The following is a 16181-nucleotide window of genomic DNA, read 5'->3' on the forward strand; positions in this document are numbered from 1 at the left end:
ACCTGCACAAAATAAACTTCCAAACTATGATATTTTGGCTTTACATTTTCGTAAAATTAACTTTTATTTATTATTTTCTCATAGAATCAACGCTGCTTCAATAACTTACTGCAGAATATTATAATATGTATCATTTTATACATGTTTTAATGCAGGACCACGATGAAAACTAGCTATATGCTAATTAAGTAATCTTGGGTAAAAAAAAATTATTATTATCATTATAGTATTTGCAATGTATTTTAATTAATTGTAGATAGATCATCGGACCATTATTATTACTGGAATTTCTCGGACAAATGGACGATAGGTTCTGTTTGTTCGTTCATGCATAATATGATTGTATACTAGAGTATTCACGATGAAAGCAGAAAACACTCACAAAGATAATGTACTAGTATATCTTATGATATAGTCTACACTGCAAACTAATTTGATCCTATTTAATCTTCCATAACATTAAATGTAAAATAGAGACACACGGCAACCTACAGTGTAAGCTATGTGCATGTAGAATAGAACCATTTGAACAAGACCTTGGACATTTCGTAGGACGTAGCTGTCTATTCCTTGCGTTAAAACAAGTTTCAAATTACGCGGTTTCAAGCTAAATATGCACCGATTGTGAACTCTAAGCACAAAAGTCATACAAATGTTGCTGACTTCAGAGAGCCTTGGCTGAGTGGCTTACAATGAAATAGACAGGCCTACGTTATATTGCTGTTAGACACACTACCCAAAGTCCAATGTCTTGTTAAAATTGTTCTAAGATAAGTTTAGAAACAAGATATTTCACATTCATTTATTTTCAAAGCACCATAACTAATACATTAACATTCTTCGAATATATGAACGATTCATAACTTCCAAGGTTACAAAGCATTAATTCGGAAACAAGGCTATGTCAAATATAATTTTAAATTTTGCCAAAATCATAACTACAGATTTAAAAACAAATTTAAGGCCACTTTCATGTGTTTCACTTAAGTGCGGATCAAGGTTACAAAGCATTAATTCGGAAACAAGGCTATGTCAAATATAATTCTAAATTTTTGCTAAAATCATAACTACAGATTTAAAAACAAATTTAAGGCCACTTTCACGTGTTTCACTTAAGTGCGGATCAAGATGATCTAGTCCTAAGTAAAAATGAATTTTATTCATTTACTTGTATACTTTTTCGATTTATGTGAGTAGGGCGCAGATGTTAGATTTTAAGGTTTACTTTGTACCAGGTAATGAGTAGGTGTTAATGGGAATTTAAAATAAATGATAATCCGTATAAAAGCGCTGCACAAAAATACACGATCAATACCGAACAAAATTGTATTGTACCATCTCAAAGTCATTAGCAGTAGTTATAGCAACATGCATGTAGTACAATTCTTTATACAGAAAGACAATCACCTTATATATTAGCATTCAATGGACTTTAAACTCGTTACCTATATACAGTATATCAATATAGGTATTTTTGTATTAGGAGTATCATATAAAGTTCCATTTTGAAGTGTATTGGCAGTGATAGCAAATTAAACGTCCTATTCTCATCATCGTATTTCTTCTCTGAAATTTTTCTGAACACCTTTTTCTTTTTCCGGAAAAGATGTTCCCACAATCATCTCCTCATTATCTTGGCGTTCTTCTGCTTTTATTTGCTTTCTTCTCTGTAAGTAGATTAATATATCAGTACTCAATATATAAAGTACATTACCGAAATAAAAAGAAAACATTCATCTTTCCATTGAAATTATTTTAATTTCAAAATAAACAGCTATATACATAAAACGCCACACAAATTACATACAATTAGTACAATTAGGAAACGTATTAGATTTATTGGAATTTTACTTGATTTACTTGTTACCTAATATTTAAACAAATGTAATTTAATACGTGTTACCTTTGGTATTGTTGATCGACAAGAAAGTAAATGTTTCACTCTGACTGGAAGGTATGGAAAAAATTGTTCCGTAAAGCACAGAACATACCTGGCATCCACGTCTTCTTCCTTCGGAGCACCTAATGGGGAACCAATATATTTACTATATTTACGCCCATTGATTAAGGTTGCCAAGACATGGTAATGTTTACATACATTTACCATATGAATGGTAAAGAGCATAGCGACTACTTACCAACAATTTTGCTAGTAATCAACCCAACGACAAAGACAATAATAATGGCGATGAAATCGAACCACTGGAAAGACATGCCATAGATCTGATTGAAGCCTTCCCTGCAAGTCAGGCAGAAGTTATGTATTAACAAAAATAAATATTTGAAGATAAGTGGCATAATTTGTGCTCTAAAACCCCCGAAAATGATACATAGAACTTGTCAAAAGTTTAATTGCTAATATATAAAGTGTGACAAGTACCTATCCTTCCAATTTTAACCTTTTTAATTGATTGTATACAAATCTGTACAGTCGTTTGATTGCAGAGTTGTCAATTTTGACATGCGTATGGCATTTTGTAAATAGAGTTCCTGGTGAGTAAAGGATACATGTAACATTTTTCGAATATCGCCCATTTGGTATATCTTCACACAATGTTGTCAGAGAGGGCATGCGGGTTTGAAGTTAAAATTTTCAAGATCGTGTTTTAAAGTATGCATTATTTATTTACAAAAGCCCCGTTCAATTAACAATTATAAATGAGGCAATAAACAAATCATACTTCTAATAGTTCAAAGCATCAATGAAAAGATGTTTGTTATATCGCTTATTTGAACAAAAGTGTACAATTACTTCTGTGTCCTAACAAATCACAAAGACTTTTAATATGCAAGTTTCTTATAATTATCTTTGATTTAATTTTGTTTTAGATGAGGAAATCAACTTGCTAATAGAAGAAAACAGTTGTCTATGATGATGATAATCATTATCAATACTGTGTCAATAATGTACATGTTTTAAATCAATAAATAAATGATGATGATAATCATTATCAATACTGTATCAATAATGTATATGTTTTAAATCAAAACATTGGCAGTTCAGTTTTCTCAAGGAATTTTTCTTTTAGTTCAAAACAAGCTTTAGTATAAATTGAATTTTAACCAGTCCCTCTGAGCTTTTTTTTTGTTTTTGTTTTTGTTTGTTTTGTTTTTTTTGGGTTTTTTTTGCAGTTTTTGATTCATTTAGGAAGTTGCTTGTTATCATGTCATTTCAACACCTAAAATTTGTGATTATTCATTTTGTTTCTTCTTGCGTTAATTTTCTTCTTGTCATATGTTTACAATTAAATGTTTATTAATATAAAACATAGACGTGGTCAGCTGGTAAAGTTTGCACTCATGAGTAAATTCTACTGTCTTTAAATTGTGCATTCCTTTTAGGTAGATAAATGTTTGATTGTTCATTATAACCATTCACTCTTTTCTGCTTGTTGCTATGGAATAAAGAATAATATTTTTAACACAAACAAATATGCGTAAAATAGTTTTTCACTTGTTTATTGTTTAAAAGCAAAAATGAAAGTAGGAGCTGGACTTCGGTAATTTGAAAAATAAAATGTGGATCCCTCATTATGGCCTCTTTCTGATGCAAACAGATTAACGTATGAAGAAACTGTCCAATAACAGCGTTATCTCTACATTTCTTAGTCCTTAAAAGTGTTAATTAGTTTCTAGACAAATTTCATTCCAAGACGCCAATATTCTGAACCCATAGATTGGTTTCACTCCTACTTCTATAAAATGAACTTTAACTTCTTTTTACAAGGAATAGCTTTTTAGTTTAAATATTTGTTAAATTCTCTTTTCGTGAGTTCTGACACATGCAAATTAAAGGGGGATTCCTATTTTTAAAACAATACGATTTTTTTCGAAAACATTATAAATTGCAATTACTCCTTTAAACGAATATCCAAAGTAAGACATATAGTTACAACTAGTTTGAACAAACCATTCGTTCTTATGCATACGCTTTTTATATAAACGATTAAAGAAAATTAAAAATTTTAATCAAACGACAGAAAATTCATAATTATAACATGCAAACCTACAAAGATGCGGGGCTCGGTGTAGGTGCAGCGGTTGTTGTATTGTAAGATACCATAGAACTGTTCAAAAAACACATGTCTAGTGGAGCTGGCGCCAGTTTTTTCTCTACACTGGGGGGACTGAGAACAATATTACCGATTGCCATCCACAGATAGAACACCAAGGACACGATGCCTCCCAAAATAGCCCCCTAAAAAACGAAGGGGAAGTCTATCTTAATTTTTTTTTCTAAATGTATATCAACACGAAATTTGTGTGCATAATCAATTAAAAGGGAAGTCTATCTTAATTTTTTTTTCTAAATGTATATCAACACGAAATTTTTGTGCATAATCATTTAAGCTGAATGATTCTCATACAATCAAAAGAGTTAAAGGTAAAACGGTTTCACAAAACATGTTTGATAGAAGTAACATGAACACATGGCATAAATATAGATAATAAAATACATTGTTCTTTTTATTTTGTACTATGTTCATTTATTTTCACTTGTTTTTATCATACATTTATCATAATAAACGTCTAGTCTACGATTCCGCACATTTAGCCATATTTTTTGTATGGAAAATATACCTTACCGCTGATGTGGCAGATGTACAGAAGATACTGTACAAAAAGATTCCTGTATATGGACCGGTTGGTATTGTCATTACCATTTGGGCTAACTGAATTCAAGGAACATGTACATAGAATGATAATGTTATCAAGTATTCGAATTTGGTAATGTCTGAATGAATTTTCAAGAGTATTTCAATTTAAAATCGGAAGGACTTTTTATATCTGAAACAACTACTTTTTTTTTTTGGGGGGGGGGGGGGGGGTCTATTTATTCTTTTTTCATCTTCGACACAACCAGAATTATTTCTCATTTTAATAAGGACAGAATTTAACCAAATAAAAATACTGTGTTTTTAAGTATTACTTCGGAGTTATCGAATTGTGTCCAGTACAAATATTCTACTTCGTCACTCTTAAAGATGACACTAATGTTAAGATGAATAGAGATGAACAAAAAAATAGTTATACGGGTAAATACTCTACCTTAAGTAAAGTACCCTTGATATTGGCAAGCAATAATGCCATTCCCGTTGTTAAAAATGAAATAACAAGAACTGAAACGAAACATCGACATTAAACGATAGTGTTTTATATATTTTTAAAATTTATAAATGTATTCATAATACGGTACCTAAATGACAAAAACATATCATTGGAAAGGTACAAATAACTTGTAAAACCTGTACATGTGAAGTGTTTGATGATAATACGAAGTAGCCACCAAACATTAAGCAATCTCTTTGACTTCTCATTAATTTCCAAAATGAAGTTAAAGGAACTTGCATGTTTCTACATTGCTATCAACTAGAGCAAGAATTGTATACCTGTTTTAAGTAAAACAGTAAGAACACGACAATAAAAACAATTTTTACCAGTCAATTTCGAAGCAATAGTTGATCTTTTCTCAGACAGATTTGGCCATTTCATCTTGATGATATCTTGAAGAGTCATTGAAGATATCACTGCATATCCACTTGACACTGTACTGTAAGTATACATAATGTATTGCTCAGGACAATGTTATCTCCATTGATCATTAAAATAGGTTTTTAAGACTAGATTCTTAACAAATAACCCATAAGATCTATTTTTAAATGTATACATATCATTTATAGTCATAAGCTTTATGATTTAATTTAAGAAAAAATCCATATGTTTTAAAATTTTAATATTTTCCAGTCTATAATCCAGCCCTCTTAAATAAAGATCAAATTTTGAAAGAACAAGGGTTACTACAAATATTTATGTTAAGTTATTGTCAAGTTCTTGTCATGCCTATCTGGTTATACAATTTCTATGATATGATGCAAAAGATGGTGCATACATTAAACAAAGTTAACAATTTTTTTAAAATGAGTTTAATTCATTGTCTTTAAGTTTCGAAATAAAATGTAATCAAAATAATAAACCAATAAAAGGAGTTCTAAACAGTTATTCTCCATTCATAGACTATTTTTACTAAAATAAACGTTAAGATAAGTAAGCAAGCTCTATGAGACCTCAAGGAAGCGCAGAATAGTCCCGCAATAAAAAGTCCGGCCATCCCCGGTGTTTCGTGAAATATCTCGGTCACCAAGATAGGTATTATCTGATATGAAAAAGAAGATTGTACTTTGAAAAAAAAAAATTAAAAATCTTATGAAACTGCTCAGTATATAATTCTCTGATCTGAAATATATCTCAGCTAAAAAAAGTTCCCATTTCATAATTTTCTAATTCTATAAAAGCTATATGATTATAAACACACTCTCTAAATATGCAACATACCTGATTTGGATTCTTTATAAACTTTGATGCCAAAGGATCGCATTTTACTTTGACAAAATAGGCGTATGATACAAGACCCATACTTCCAGCCAAAAAGAAGGTGAGGCCCATTAATGGGGCAACAATATAAAACATTCTGTCAAATAAATCAAATAAGAATAAAATATGGTTATTCAAAGCGATTTATAACTTCTTTTTTTAATATATTTATGTCATTTTCGGCTCAACTAATCATGTTTTTCTCTGTATCCATCTTTACCTAAAATCTACCATACGTTTATGTTATAAATAAATGTTTTTTTGTTTAATAAGATATATAGCATTACTTGTATGCATCTTTTATTGTAGACATACATCCTATCCTCTGAACGGAGGACTGAGAGAGGGGGAAGTAGAAGAGTTTGGCAGTGTTCCCAATCACCACGTTCCACATTGTGTATCGAAGGGTGGGATCTAAACTAAAACTGTAACCAAAAAAGACTATTACAAGCAGGAGTTTCCGAAACAAAATGTAATGAAACGAAATAAAATTGTTATGATATAAAGTAAAACAAGAGTGTAAAAGGGGACATATGTCAACAATATACATGTACATATTTATGAATTATTTCTTCAAATAAAAGTATGATTTATATGCAATAGCAACAGACAGATACGATTCACTTAAATATTTTACAATAAAAACATTAATTACAAATATGAATTAATCACAAAAGAAATGAATTAGTTTCTTAGAATTGTTACTTCAAAAAATCGAGTCTCTTTCCTTCTGAGTTTATACGAATGACCTCAGATCCGCCCCCTACTTTCATCGATCCCTGTCAGAATAAAATATTGTATATAAAAACTTGGTGTTGATTCATAGCTCGATAAAACACAAAATGTGTTACAAAAGAGTAATTCATCATACCTTTAACAAAAAACAAATGATATAATCATGGCAAATACATTTCATAACTTTTGTTTTCAATTTAAGGAGGCTGGATTGTCAAACATTAGCCATCAAATCTACCTAAAATTTTAAGATATGATTTGTTTAGCTATTACCGTATATTTACCTTTAAAATTTGGGTACATGTTTTTTCCTATACTTATATTATACTTTTATATAGAGCTCTTTTTCTTTAAAAGGAGATCAATAGTCTAAAATGACCACGACCATCAAGCCCTCATGATGATTTTTATACATATAAAGACACAGAACAGCGATGTATTTCTCAATAAACCTATATGTTATCTCAAAACCTGCTTTAACGTTAAGAGATAACATTAACTTTAAACGTTTTCATCTGTGTTTACAGGCCGAGATTGCGTTTCAAACTCAACCATTCTTTGTAACCTGTCAATACAACAAAACAGACAAAACCTTATCAATTTATTGTTTGCTTAGACTTACTTATAATTTTTCACACCCAAACACACTATAAAGTGTTCCTACTGTACCTTTATAAGTATCGCCAGTACTGATGTTAGCATGATGCTGTACTGTATAACATCGGTCCATATCACGGCTTTTATTCCTCCCTGTAAAAGAGAAATAAAAGTAAACATTTAATATGATTGTGATTTAAAGATTAAAACAACAACTTAACAACATTTCCAGTCATGTTCTTATCACTGCTTGTTCAATTGCAATTCAAATTGCAAAAATGCAAAAATTAGTCACAGAAAATTATACCAGCCAGTTTGCCTCAGTTACGGCAAAATAAAGTGGGGTATTATTAGGAAAGCATTCTCAGATTGTGTACATTCTAATTTGTTTAAACTGTGATACCTGAAATTCATGAAAAATGGGCCATTGATCAGGTTTAAAGTTCAATATGAAATATATTGGAGATTGAATGATTAAAACATCTTTATTTCCAGATATACATTGCTACATTTTTTTAATATTGATATACAGTCATGCTATCTTTGAGGCCTATGATGATAAGACCTGTCGGTTGATGCATCTTAGAACTTATGATATTCCAACTACATATAAGCTTTTAGAATGAAAATTTTAGACGAGATTCATATTTTAAATTTTCAAATGAGATGCACGAATTGTTGTGCAGGTGAGCGATGTGTCCAACAGGCCTCTTGTTTGGGTCCATAGATCATATTACTAACCAGTTTTTGAAATAGTAATATTCAAACTACTTTTATTCAAATTATAAGGGTTAACATCGATACATTCATAATGTTTGGCTTTAGAATAATTATATATTTTACTTATATTCTAACTCTTATTTTTCACAAGAGAAACGTTTCAAATAATGAAATACACTGACAAAATATATAAATGATATATCATAATCTCAGTTTTGAAATAAATAAAAACAATGAATATCATTTTATATAGTTTACAGATTAAATTTGGAACTATAAAGAAAAAGTATACAGTGAAAAAATGACAATAACAAACCGTGAACATCTCAAAAATCCGTAAAACGAAATACAAATTCAAAGCAGAGCAACACGGACCTCTAAATAGATAGAGGTAGGACAATGTGCCTAGGAGGAGTGAGCATCCTCTGCTGACCGGTCACACCCGCCGTGTGCGACAAAAACACCATATGCAGGTGATGAGTGTAATGTCTTAATTTCTAATAGTTTAAAAATTACATAGTTTCCCATTTCAATGTGAATTTTATTTATAATGGGGTAAACTGTACATATTAATATCTTTTAAAACCGAAAGTGTTTTACATATTTTACTGAAACATTTACGCTTTTAGTTTAAGTTTAAATTTTACAAATTGAAGTGTACAACTTATATATGTAAGCGAGTTTTTACTGGTTAAACTTGAATCATACACATTTTACATGTAGAGTAAATAGTACTTACTCTAGTGTACATATTTCAAAATAAAGTACAAAAGTAATACAGATACGGACAAAATGTGATTAAATGTACTCACAACTGCGGTGTAGATCATACTACAGATTGACACAATCACCACACACAGCCAAACCGGCACTCCCAAAACTGAAATTTAGTTTTTGAAAAATTCAACCAAAACATGTTTTTCTTATCTATACAGACATTCAAAAAGTTACGTCGGGAATACAACACAGTCATTCAAAGTATAGAAATAACATCTATTTATAAAAATATTCAACTACAATTTTGTATCAATGGGTAAAACGTCAAAATAGTACTAAAAAGTACTAATGATCAAAACCGTGATGTCTATTACATTGATTTAAACTTGCATTTTTCATTCGATTTTAGAATATATGTTTAAAGAATATGTGTCTAAATTTTTTTAGAAAATATGTTTATGAGAATATATACTACTACAACAAACTTAATGGGTTGAGGACAAGAACTGTCCATTAGATGGTATTAGGCGCGCTATCTGACACAACGCACAAATTGAGGCTTATAACTTATAAGACAACTTGACAGGTACATGTAACTTATTAGACTGGTGCAAGACAATGAGAGAGATTTACTGGGATTGGTTTTACAAAAATGACTACTTTAACTTTAAATACAATATGAATAGCAATAATCAGTGACTATTAGATGCAATGGTATTATTATATACATACTTGATTCTATAGCTGTAGATACCCCGTATGTAACTATGCCGAGATATATGAACTGAAATGTAAAGAATAAGCTTCACAAGTTTAAACGCTAAAGTAAGCTATGTTTTCGTCTCCTCTTTAAAAAGCTACCAACAGAAACATTTGATTTTGAATTAATTTACCGGTAAGATAATCATGGGGAAATCAAAAAATACAAGATGCAGACAAAATTTAATTGTTAACATCGTCAAAAACTCTACAAAGGCTCAAGCAAGAATCCTACGGAATTTTAAGATGTCGGCCGAGGGATATATACTTTGGAAACTTAAGATTCAGCAATGTATATATATTCTGCTTATAAATAGTTTTAAGACATAACACGAAAAGGCGACTAAAGACCTCGACAAAATCTCTAAAGAAAGAATACTCACCCAGAATATGAAGGAAAGGACAGTTGTTAGAATGCGTACGCGGTTGTTTTTGTACCTCAGGTTAAAATACTAGAACATAACATAAATTAAATGAATTACTTTTACAATAATTCAACACTTTGTTATTTTAAACAAGTAATAATTTCCATTACCTTACTTCAAGGTATAATAATACAAATTGAGTATACTTTATTAGAAGTCTAGATATCTTACTTCATTGACGCTGGTTATTTTAATTGGGTGGACAATAGGAATAACTATCCTTGCACATAACCAGTAGGCAAACCAGAATCCAAATCCAGATATAGTTGCCAGGAAACCATAGAGGTAGGTCTCTGCCGGTACCCCCAGGATCAAAATAGACGACTGTGACGTCACCATCAAGGAAAACATAACTGGTAAAAAATTTAAATTTCGGTTTCCAAGGTGATATTCTGCTGTAGTAGCCTGACGTCCTCCAGAGCATGCGTAGTAAAGCCCTATGCTCAGAGATATGCATAGAGCAAGAGCAGAGACTACGTAATCTGCCACCCCAAACGTTGCTTCTTTCAGCATTTTCTCTTCAATTTCTCTTTTACTTTCCTACAAGAAGATGCTGAAGACTCTTATTCAAGATTTCTGGTTGATATCTATGTCATACTATCAAAACAAGTTTTATATGAAAACAAATATATGATGTTTTAACACTTACTAGGTGTGCAACAGTGTAAAAAAAAATTCTAATCAAGCTATCTAACTACATGCATGGTATCCATCTGGGGGTTTTCTTTTTATCAATATCCAAACAAATCCATGTAGTTGCATAAAATTAAAATATTCGCTTTCAATAGCATAAAGAGATAAAAGATGTATAAAAGCATGTAGGCGAATGAACCCCCTAATGCTCTTTATATTTATATACGAAAAATGACGAAACAATGCGAGAAATTGTACACGGCGAGAACTAGTCGCACGCCAGTATGCTTTTTAAAAACATTTAATTTACAAATTAAAGTACAATAATTTTGATATGTATTACACCTTTTTTATTAATTAATAAACGTAAAAGTTGAAAGCTCTGTTTTAAAGCATGTACATGTTTCATAAAGTCGTTCCCTTTAAACAAGTTCTTTTACTGTTCTTCGCTTATGGTCGAGGAATTCTATTAAGATTCTTTATATAGAATTCTGGTTTTTAAAATTCTTTTACAGGTTCCCTTACTTATATCTTTAGATTGAATCTGCTTTACGGCATTTGTTTTGCATTTCAGAAGCTTTGGTTTATCCACGTTTTTAACTAGCATAGTTTCCAAAGGTCTCTTCAAGGGATATTTTGGATAATATGAAGAAAAAGGGTCTGGCCCCTAAAATAAGGAGCCAGAAGACTCATAAAGTATATTACAAATTACTTTAAAAAACGATAAAGATTTTGCAATGCATTATAGAAACAAAGTTGTTTATTGTAACAGTAACTATCTAGAAAAAGCATTGCCACGCCCATTTCTGAATTTTCCGTGTCTAAATATTGAAAAACACTTTGTTGAGCATTGTGAAAGATAGTAATGATCCTATACCTTATCTATAAGTTGGGAGATATGCATTTTTATCAGAATTGCAATGTATTGTTCAAACAAAATCGATCGGAAGACCTACTCGTTACTCGTAACGAGATGGTATCTAGTTATGATTTATTTTTGTAAGATAGTCATTTCACTAAATTATATATCTATGGCATGTCAAATGTTGCAATATTCGTTCTTTTCCATTTGTATTGTATGGTTTTCATTTGTATTCTATAATTTTCCATTTGTATTATATAGTTTTCTATTTGTATTGTATAATTTTTCATTTGTATTTTATAATTTTCAGTTTGTATTATATCATTTTCCATTTGTATTGCATAATTTTCATTTGTATTGTATAATTTCCATTTTAATTGTATTATTTTCCATTTGTATTGTTTTATTTTCATTTGAATTCTATAATTTTCCATTTGTATTGTATAATTCTCTATTTGTATTGTATAATTTTCAATTTGTATTTGTATTTTATAATTTTCCATTTGTATTGTATAATTTTCCATTTGTATTATATAATTTTCAATTTGTATTATATAATTTTTAATTTTTGTATTTTATAATTTTCAATTTGTATTTTATAATTTTCCATTTGTATTGTATATAATTTTCCATTTGTATTGTATAATTTTCCATTTGTATTGTATAAATTTCATTTGTATTCTATAAGTTTCCTTTTGTATTGTTTTTTGTATTGTATTGTATTCTATTTTATTGTATAATTTTCAATTCGTATTCTATAATTTTCCATTTGTATTCTATAAATTTCCATTTGTATACTATAATATTCGTTTGTATTCTATAATTTTTCATTTGCATTGTATAAATTTAATTTTTATTTGATAATTTTTTCATTTGTATTCTATAACTTTCCATTTGTATTCTATAATTTTCCATTTGTATTGTATAATTTTTCAATTGTGTTGTATAATTTTCCATTTGTATTCTATAATTATACATCATAAATGAAAGATTATACAATACAAATTGAAAATTATAGAAAATAAATGAAAATTATAGAATAAAAATTGAAATTTATACAAATTGAAAATTATAAAATAAAAACAAAAATTATACAACACAAATGGAAAATTATAAAATACAAATAAAAAATTATACAATACAAATGAAATTCATACAATGAAAATGGAAAATTATACCATACAAATTGAAAATTATACAATACAAATAGAAAATAATACAATACAATTGAATTTATACAATGCAAATGGAAAATTATAGAATACAAATGCAAATGAATATTTATACAATACAAATGGAAAAATCGAATATTGCAACGTTTGATATGCCATATATTTCGGTATGTTATATGTAGCTTTAGCAGCTTTATATTTTTATTGAATTTAGATTCAGCGTTTCATAATGTAATTTTCTCCCTTGTATGAGTCCATTCAAGTCCATACTACAATTTCTACACCTAATGTGAGGTAAACATATAGTGTTAATACATTTGCATACTATTATGCATGTGTTTTTATATGAATGCATGTAAACGAGGTTTGACATGATAACATGCAGTGCAATCGGTATGAGATTAGTATTATCAATGAGTAATTGTGTGTGAAGTAATAAGCATATCATGTGGATAGACACAAATATATTTTCAAGTCTTTATAAACGGGATAAACTCTATTAATTTTCTTATTTAATACTGATCATGTAAAGTTTCTTTCGAAAATCTCCGTATTTTGAAGGATTTTTTAATACTATAGTCATTTGCAAACAAAACTGAAATAATCTACATTGGCATCAATATAAAGTTATCTATATAAAATAGACGCCCAATACCATTTACTTTTATAGTTAAGTATCAAATACTTAAGTTTAAGTATACATGTATGACGTTTTGGTAAAATTGGAGTCAGCCGTATTGTATAAAAAAACATCTTAGTAAACTTGCACATTAAAGCAATACACTGTAATCATAATTTCCACCCATTCTACAAGAAGTTACATATTGTTTCCCCAAAACTATACATTATATATCAATATTTATATACAACACATGTTTGAAAATTCCAAGAACACTTCTCTTCAAAATAGAACACAGTTAGTACATACACTCTATTCTAAATATACATTTCATGATTCAACTCATTAACATCCAAACAATTTAATTGAAGAATCTTAAGAACATTCTTATGTGTATGTCTACCACAACAAATTAAATGCAAATTGTCGAACTTGAATAATCATAATATAATATATTCAAAACCTTTATGACTAAAGAGGAATCCCCTTCTTCGAGCATCACGATAAGATTGTCGCTCGGATATTAAAATCATTATATTTTGCATATTATCATAAGAATATTTACATCTATCGAACATTTTCTCCTCTATTTCTTAAAGCGATTGTGATTCATAGCTATGTAAACACTAACAGAGCAGAAATCTACACGATCCCGTTCTAACTAGTTTATCGATCGGTCAGTCGAAACCTTCAGCAACGTAATAAAACTGCACGAAACAATCATGAAGATGTAAAACTCGAATTCCAATATCTTTTCAATCAATTCATTAATTGTTATGAAAAAGATGTACATATAAAGAATAAAGTGCTTTCTTTGATGACTCGTGTGGGTTATGAAAGTAGCGATCATTGCATAAAAAATTACATAACCTTGTTACGCGGAGTATATATGCGTTATGCAACGGATACTATCATATCCACCATAAGTCACCAACGAATTCGTTTAAAGGTTGGGATCGAGATTCGAATTTGTTATTGCAGCAAAAAATAAAAAACCGCGAAATAGATTAGTTCACGTGCAATTGCATGACTATCCATGAAAGTTTTCTTTCATTTTAGTAAATATTTAAATTGACATTTTCACTGAGCTGATGAATACTCCTATACACAAGAACAGACATTACTCACGGGTTTGCAAATGTATCGCTCTGTTAAGAGTCATCGTGCTGTACGTTTCTTCCCATCGTCGGCGATGTACAGTAACTTGATTTTTAAAAGATGATTAATAATTTGATAATGAGACTAAGCTTAGATCAAGAAGTCGGCTCTTGAAATGTAAAACTGAAATTTAATGGGATAACAAACTGCAAGAGTGTTTGTAACTTACTTGTGTACCGTAAACTGTTGTTGAGTCGAGATAGTCCACAATGACCTAGTTTGCAATTAAGCGAGCCCGAACTTAAAGTAGGTCATTGAGCGGTGAATGACATGCCCAGGTTTCAGACGATTCACAATGCATGCTCTTTATATTTACATAACCATTATTAATTATACTTACACGTAAACTTATACTGACTGTTCCTCGGAGGAGAATGATTATTGACGTACGTAATTACTTCACACTTGGATGATTCCTTAGTTCTCCGTTTTAACCGCGGAAAGCGAAGTCTTTGTGCAAATGCTGCAGAAAAGCCATGCACGTAGTTACTCAACTAAAACAGGCTTCTATGAGAAATTTTACTGATTTGCATATTTATTGTACCCAGCTGAATAGGTTCAAATGCATTTTTATGTTATTAAGTACCGGACGTGAACTAAACCATTGCCAAAAAAATAATAATCAGTAATTATACATGTGGTTATATACATATGTACTAGCATTTCATATCAATTTAGAACAAGGTTATTTGTAAAATTATAGCAGTTAATTTTAGATATAAGATATATTGCGTGAGTTTCTAAAGACTTTGAAGTCAACATGTTAATATCTCTTCATTATATCTGTTAAAGGAAAACGTATCAAATTCAAATATTGTACCAAAATGAAGTTTATATAAGGATATCAGATATTCTATATTCCAAATCTCTTAATTGGAAAATTTCTAGTCATCATAAACATTGTTTAAACGAATATATAATATCAAAATTAAAAAAGGTTTTAAAAACCATTTGCCTGCGTACAACAAGTTAATGAATTTTGAAATTTATTCCTCTAAATATTTGTTTTATTCAAGAAATTAACTCAACGTTTTTCATTGATAATTCAAAAAAAATGACAGAAAAACGATTTCATAACAGAATAAAAACAGAATAAAGAATGATTATGACCTCCCTAGCGCATAAGAGCAGGATATCGATTTAGCCAAGGTTATACGTTGCATCATGTGATTTTTAACTTACAAAAACATATGTTTCAGTAGGGAACTTGACAGGACCGTTTACAAGAATGCTACCTCCTGAATACATAAGGAGTCTGTAACAGATTCTGCAGCCAGCCGTCGGCTTTTACATCGACTCAAGACGTCTGCGCATACTTTTGGATGACTTGAGTTTTCTTCGTTTAATACCATTAATACAGACAGACCTTTATTTGCTATTTGCAATTGGAAACTTCCATCAACATTTACGAA

General features: G+C 29.8%; 1 protein-coding gene across 1 annotated transcript; it reads right to left on the reverse strand.

Moving 5' to 3' along the window:
- Positions 1–844: 844 nt before the first annotated feature.
- On the reverse strand, positions 845–15095 carry LOC105326190 (sodium-dependent multivitamin transporter). The gene is made up of 17 exons (XM_034452903.2): positions 14939–15095; positions 10497–10865; positions 10284–10352; positions 9874–9925; positions 9237–9304; positions 7777–7857; positions 7078–7151; positions 6660–6797; positions 6334–6469; positions 6066–6154; positions 5439–5551; positions 5050–5120; positions 4587–4673; positions 4011–4198; positions 2139–2239; positions 1904–2022; positions 845–1667 (listed from the first exon to the last, which is right to left on the reverse strand). Exons 2-17 carry the CDS (start codon positions 10836–10838, stop codon positions 1551–1553), a joined length of 1845 nt encoding a protein of 614 aa, XP_034308794.2. The 5' UTR covers positions 10839–10865; positions 14939–15095; the 3' UTR covers positions 845–1550.
- Positions 15096–16181: the final 1086 nt, after the last annotated feature.

Source organism: Magallana gigas, chromosome 10, assembly GCF_963853765.1.
Source record: "Magallana gigas chromosome 10, xbMagGiga1.1, whole genome shotgun sequence".
NCBI lineage: Eukaryota > Metazoa > Mollusca > Bivalvia > Ostreida > Ostreidae > Magallana > Magallana gigas.

What these genes read in the sequence shown, in the direction of transcription:
- LOC105326190 (XM_034452903.2), bottom strand. Translation starts at nt 10,838, where the DNA reads ATGCTGAAAGAAGCAACGTTTGGGGTGGCAGATTACGTAGTCTCTGCT. An exon ending in TACTGGCGATACTTATAAAG is followed by an intron (nt 7,152 to 7,776) that starts GTACAGTAGGAA and finishes TTATTCTGACAG; the next exon opens with GGATCGATGAAAGTAGGGGG. An exon ending in ACACCGAGCCCCGCATCTTT is followed by an intron (nt 2,240 to 4,010) that starts GTAGGTTTGCAT and finishes CCTGACTTGCAG; the next exon opens with GGAAGGCTTCAATCAGATCT.